The 6,832-nt window shown below is 40.5% G+C and overlaps 1 protein-coding gene across 3 annotated transcripts in view; it reads left to right on the top strand.

The window, feature by feature from the left end:
- Yeats2 (YEATS domain containing 2) overlaps window positions 1-6,832 on the top strand; it is a 95,429-nt gene that overhangs the window by 46,004 nt on the left and 42,593 nt on the right. For all 3 annotated transcript variants that reach the window (XM_021185201.2, XM_029470574.1, XM_029470575.1), the window contains 3 exons: window positions 1,996-2,235; window positions 5,556-5,714; window positions 6,636-6,739. In XM_021185201.2, coding sequence (XP_021040860.1) covers window positions 1,996-2,235; window positions 5,556-5,714; window positions 6,636-6,739 — 503 coding nt within the window. The remainder of the gene's footprint in view (window positions 1-1,995; window positions 2,236-5,555; window positions 5,715-6,635; window positions 6,740-6,832) is intronic.

Here is a 6,832-nt window from a genome sequence, read left to right on the forward strand (position 1 = left end):
CACATGATGGCTCACAACCATCCGTAACGAGATCTGGCGCCCTCTTCTGGAGTGTCTGAAGACAGCTACAGTGTACTTACATATAATAAATAAATCTTTAAAAAAAAAAAAATGATTATGTATGCTCTCTCCAGTTTCTTTTTGGAGACACTCAGAGCTAGGAATTTTCCTGTTAGCACTGTTTTCATTGTGTTCCATAAGTTTGGGTATGTTGTGCCTTCATTTTCATTAAATTGTAAAAACATCTTTAATTTCTTTATTTCCTTCTTAACCAAGTTATTGAATCAGGAGTTGCTCAGCGTCCATGTTTATGTGGGCTCTCTGTTATTTTAGTTGTTAATGAAGACCAGCCTTAGTGATCTTCTACGTGGTGATCTGACAGGATGCATGGAATTATGTCAAGCTTCTTGTATCTGTTGAGGCCTGTTTGTGACTGGTTATATGTACAATTTTGGGGAAGGTACCATGAGGTGCTGAGAAGAAGGTATATTCTTTTGTTTTAGGATGAGATGTTCTATAGATATCTGTTAAATCTATTTGGTCCATAACTTCTGTTAGTTTAGTTGTGTCTCTGTTTAGTTTCTGTTTCCGTGATCTGTCCAGTGGTGAAAGTAGGGTGTTGAAGTCTCCCACTAATGTGTGCTTTGAGAGCTAGTAAAGTTTCTTTTATGAATGTGGGTGCCCTTGCATTTGGAGCATAGATGTTCAGAATTGAGAGTCCTTCTTGGTAGATTTTTCCTTTGACAAATATGAAGTATACTTTCTTATCCTTTTTTATAACTTTTGGTTGAACGTTAGTTTTATTCAATATTAGAATGGCTACTCCAGCTTGTTTCTTGGGACCATTTGTTTGGAAAATTGTTTTCCAGCCTTTTACTCTGAGGTAGTGTCTTTGTCACTGAGGGGTGTTCCCTGTATGCTGCAAAGTGCTGGGTCCTGTTTACATATCCAGTCTGTTAGTCTATGTCTTTTTATTGGGGAATTGAGTCCATTGATGTTAAGAGATATTAAGGAGTAGTGATTTTTTTCCTTAAAGATTTATTTTATTTTATGTATGTGAGTATACTGTAGCTGTAGAGATGGTTTTGTTCAATTCTTTCACCTGTTTGGTTGTGTTTTCCTGGAATTCTTTAAGGAATTTTTGTGTTTCCTCTTTAAGGGCTTCTTCCTGTGTAACTGTTCTGTATTTCTTCAAGGGAGTTATTTATGTCCTCCTTAAAGCCCTCTATCATCATCATGAAATGTGATTTTAAATCAGAGTCTTGCTTTTCTGATGTGTTGGGTATCCAGGGCTCGCTGTAGTGGGAGAACTGGGTTCTGATGATGCCAGGTAGCCTTGGTTTCTGTTGCTTATGTTCTTTCCCTTGCCTCTCTCACCATTGGTTATGTCTGGTGTTAGCTGGCCTTACTGTCTCTGACTGTGGCTTGTCCCCCCTGTAAGCCTGTGTGTCAGCACTCCTTGGAGACCACTTCTCTCCAGTAGGAATCTGGGTATGGAGAGCTGAGGCACAGGGTCAGCTCTGGGGTGCAGATGGAAACCGGAAAGATCCTTCCCCTGGCTGTTTCTCGGTTTCTGTGTCCTGATAGCTCTGGGTGGGTCCCTCTTGGGCCAGGAATTTGAGCAGAGTGGTGGTCTTACCTGTCCTCACAGGTGTAGCGACCCTCCTTGGAGACCAGATCTCTCCTGGGGGCATTTGAGTACGGAGTGCTATGGCACAGGATCAGCTCTGGGTGCAAACGGAAACAGGAAGGATCCTGCCCCAGGCTCCTCCTCAGTTCCTGTGTCCTGAGGGTTCCAGGTGGGTCCCTCTGAGTAGAAATGATGGTCTTAACTGTACTCACAGGTGTGTCTGCACTTCTGGGAGACCAGCTCTCTCCCCAGAGGTATTTGGTTGTGGAGCGCTGTGACACAGGCTCCAACAGTTTTGTTTATTTCCCAAAGCTGGAAGATGTTTCCGTGTAATTGATAATATCATGTCATTACATTTCAAACAGGATTCCCAGAGAGCACCGAAGCTGAGAGACACAGTACATTTTATTCTTTACCATCTTCGTTGGAAAGAACACCCACTAAAGTGACAACAGCACAGAAGGTCACCTTCAGTTCACATGGGAATTCTGCCTTTCAGCCTATCGCATCAAGCTGCAAAATTGTGCCACAAAGTCAGGTGCCTAATCCCGAGTCACCTGGCAAGTCCTTTCAGCCAATCACCATGAGCTGTAAGATTGTCTCAGGTATGCAGAGCAGGTGCTGGAGATAATGTGGGTGGCTCTTACTAGGTAGGGAAATCAGACTATCAAACTGGCCTGGAAATTTCTGTGTAGTACCGTCGGGCCAGGACCTCAGGGTGTTCCTTGCCCAGCCTTGCAAATGCTGAGATTACAGTGAGAACCACCATCCCCAGCTCGGAGATGCTTCTACACTGCCATGTGTATCAAAGGGCAGTCAACCACTGTTGGTAGGCAAAGCTGTCCCAAAGAAAAGCACAAGTCTTTTAAATGGAACAAATTTCTGAATAGGGTGAAGAAATGAGGTCCAAGGTATTTATTCCAGTTTTCCCCTGGCAAATGTGTGTTCTGCTGTATTTTAAGGTTAGAGTTGAGTTTGGAGAGAAAGAGAAATCTTTGACTTCCTCTAAGGGTTGAGTTGGTGTGGCATTGAATTGCCTTTTATTTTTCTCTATCCATTGCTAGAGCATTGTTGATTTTATGAGCAGTCATTCTGAGACTTCCATTTTGCTGAGGGCTTTTTTGTTTGTTTTGTTTTGTTTTGTTTTCCTTTTTTTTGTTTTTGTTTTGTTTTTTTTAATTAGGTATTTTCCTCAATTACATTTCCAATGCTATCCAAAAAGTCCCCAATACACTCCCCCCCCCCACCCACCCACCCCTTGCTGAGGGCTTTTATCATGTGACAATTTCACATTTATACCAAAAGGACTAATGGTAGCATACTTACTGTTGGCTGTACTTCAGGAAAGACAGGAAGGGGCAGTTGAAAATGTCTTAAGTAGGGAGAACACTTCTTTGTAATTTTATTTCATATGTTTGAATGTTGTAGCTGCTTGTATATTTGTGTATCATGTGTATGCCTGTGGAGGCCAGGAGAAGATATTTTTTATCCCCTGGAATTGAAGTTGCAGGTCACTGTGAACCACCATATGGGTGCTGTGAACTGAATCTGTGTCTTCTGTAAGAGCCACCAGTGTTCCTAATTTCTGAGCTATGTCTCCAGCCCCTCTGTATAAATTTTAAAAGGAGGCAAATGGGAATATTTACTGTTGTTCGTGGATAGCTAAGCAAAACTACAATACAGATCTTTATACAATCCATAGAGGGTAACAATCCTGTAATTTAATCTGCTACCAAGAAATTTGAAATAAAATGTTTCAGAAGTGGAGTAGACTGAACATATAAATTGATTTGAGGTTCAGAGAAATTTGCAGAGGACAAGTTCCGTGGGTTGGGGTAGGTAATTAAGTGTGTTTAGCTGTGCGTGAGTAGAGTTTGGGAATACTGTTTGGGGTTCTGCCTATGACATACATAGTCCTGATAGAGATTCTGTCTATTGTAAATAAATTTCACATTTTCCTATTCTAAATATATTCCAAATCAAAACACATAATTCCTCAACCTAGCTATTTCCTGACTGATTTTCTTTGAACATTCAGTGTTATAAATACTAGCCTATGAGATTAAGAGATTTATCATACCAAAGTACAGTAGTGTTCTACATTATGAATATAAAACACTGCTTTTTGGATTTTTTTAAATATAAAAATATATTTACCTTATTCCATGTCATCCCTCCAGCCCTTCCCATGTGTTCATGACCTTTTATTTTTTTAATTATTGTTGTGTGCATAAGGGTGTGTGTGTGTGTGTGTGTGTGTGTGTGTGTGTAATTATATTAAATGTGAACTGTTGAGTCTCTTTAGTGTTGCTTATGTGTATATTTTTGGGGTTGATCAGGTAAGATTGGCTAGAAATGTAGGGTGTTCATGCCTGGGAAAGAGCTTTCTTGGCAGTCTTTAGTTGCCTATGTTCTTCATCTAGGGTGAGGCCCCTCATAGTTCTCTCCATTTATGTTGTTTAAGTAACTGTATTGTTGGATTTCGAAGCCTAAGCTAATGTGTAACAGCAATCGTTTGTTTGTTTGTTTGTTTGTTTGTTTTCAAAACAGGGCTTCTTTGTGTAGCCCTAGCTGATTGGAACTTGCTCTGTAGACTAGGCTGGCCTCAAACTCACAGAGATCTGGTCTACCTCTGCCTCCCAAGTGCTGATTTTAAAGATGTGTGCCACCACCACCTGGCATGTAACTGTAATCTTATAAATTATGTGTTCTTCATGTCTCTGACCCAGTACATTCGTGGTTGTATGTGTGTTTGTGTGAATGTTGTTATGGTCATTTGCCAAAAACAAAATACTGGTTAAAAGCAATCCCATAAAATGAATATTTACTATAAGTGCTGAACAAAAGATCTGAATCTTGCTTGTTAGTGTTTGCTTGTTATCCCAGTCAGTTGGAGTCGGTTGGAGTTGGTGACTTCATCCCTTACAAAACTTAAAGCTTTATATAAGTACCCCTCATTTCTTCCCCATGTGATACATTCTGTGCTGTTTAATAAAAGTGAAAAAGGAGCCTTTGTTAGGGACAGACACACAGGGACAGATTCAGAGCCATACAACAGACAGTAGACAATGGAAGACTGAAAGAGAAAAAAAGTAGAGAAATCCAGTCTGGGCTGGCTTTTGGTCATTGACACCAAAAGAGAATGCAAAGATTTCTTTCCTCCAACTCACAAGAATCCTTCTGACTCCTTAGTGCTGGGATTAAAAGCATAAGCTACCACACCTGGCCTACTTTTTGACTTTTAGTGTGCATGCCAGGGGATCTTGTTAAAATGCAGACTTACTTTCAGTAGGGATTAAGGGTAGGCCCAGAGAATATTTATTTTTTGAGACAGAGTCTCATTGTGTATGTCTAACTGGCCTGGAACTCAATATGTACAGCAAGCTAGCTTTAAACTCACATAGATCTGCCTGCCTTTGCTTCCTGAGTGCTGGGATCAAGGCATGTGCTACCTCAACTGGCCTCAGAATTATTTCTTTTTTTAACTTTTTCCTTTAAAATTGTTATGTGTAGGAGCGTTTTGCCTGTATGTATGTATGTCTAGGAACCACAGATAAGCAGTGCCCATGGAGATCAGAAGAAGGCTTTAGATCCCCTGGAACGTGAGCTGCCATGTGGGTGCTGGAAATTGAACACTCAAGCCCTCAGGATGAGTAACAAGTCAAGAACTCTTAACAGCGGAGCCATCTCTCTAGCCTCAGAATGTGTTTCTAGTTAGTTGCTCAGTTTGCTGACCCTGGTCTTGAAATGATCCTGGTTATCCAAGTGCACAGTGTAAAACTGGACTACCTGGTGCAGCCACACTGGTGCAGCCCCTGCTCAGTATCTGAGATGCTGGGCCTGTTCTCTCTTCTGATTATGTCTTTGGCATCTTCCTATCTAATTTCTGTTTATTTTGTTTCTCTCCTTTCTTTAATTAACAAAGGTTCTCCAATATCAACTCCAAGTCCATCACCATTACCTCGCACACCAACTTCCACTCCAGTTCATTTGAAGCAAGGCACTACCAGTTCTGGTGTCAGCAACCCTCATGTTATTGTGGATAAGCCTGGGCAGGTCATTGGGGCCTCCACTCCAAGTACAGGTATGGATAAGCACTATTAGTATCACCTGAAGAGTTTGATCTTTTATTAATGATAAAATCCCAGCATGAACCCTCCATCTGTAGTAAGTGTATATAAATGGAAGCCCATACTGTTTCTCTGAGGAAGAGTCACTGTGGGTGAAAGTGCAGTGTTTAGGAATTAGAATCCTGTCTGCAGTCTCCGCACCATCCCTAAGGTTCGCCACAGCTCCATGGTACCAATCAGGTTTCTGGGCTTGGTCTTGGTTTTTAGTATTCTTTTAAACCCTTGTATCCATTTCTTCATTTGCCCCATGTTTTTTTTTTTTTTGCACATGCTCCTCAGGTGTAATCTTCCCTGGTTAAGGGAAATAGGAATAGAGAAATAAAAATGAATGATTTTAAAGAAATGAGGCTGTTTCCCACCCCACACATTGCTATATATAGTGGACTTCCACATAGGTGTTCTGTTTTGTTTTTAAGCTTAGGTTTTAGAGTGGTTTACATGTAGAGATCATTTGAAAAGTTCTCCTTCCAGCATATTTACGTATGCTGAGCTGTCTTGGTGGCTACATATTAGTTTTAGGAATCAGCCACAACTCTGAAGAGGCAAGTTTGGTAGGTGAAATAAGTTATGGAATATCTCTTTAGATCTAAACTTATTTACTATTGATGATTAAGTGATTTTTTTTTTAATCAGACATTGTGTAGCTGTGGGATAACACAGGCAGCATTTGGAAACAGGTGCAGTAAAAGTTGGCATTCATCGGAATGTGTGTGTGTGTGTGTGTGTGTGTTTAGACTTTTATGGTTTTGAATCTTCAACCTTTAAAAATGAACAGTAAATAATTGGAAACAAAGAATGGGGGAAATGATTTTAAATTATATCTTGTAAACTTTATTTTGTTGATACATAATTTTTATATCTGTCTTGCTTATCAGGAAGTCCTACAAGCAAGCTCCCAGTGGCCTCTCAGGCTTCCCAAGGAACAGGGTCCCCTATTCCTAAGATTCATGGAAGTAGTTTTTTGACATCTACTGTGAAGGTAAACTGTCCCTGCTTTACTATACTGTGCAGGTAAACTGTCCCTGCTTTACTATACTGTGCAGGTAAACTGTCCCTGCTTTACTATACTGTG

Source organism: Mus caroli, chromosome 16, assembly GCF_900094665.2.
Source record: "Mus caroli chromosome 16, CAROLI_EIJ_v1.1, whole genome shotgun sequence".
NCBI classification, from domain to species: Eukaryota; Metazoa; Chordata; class Mammalia; order Rodentia; family Muridae; genus Mus; species Mus caroli.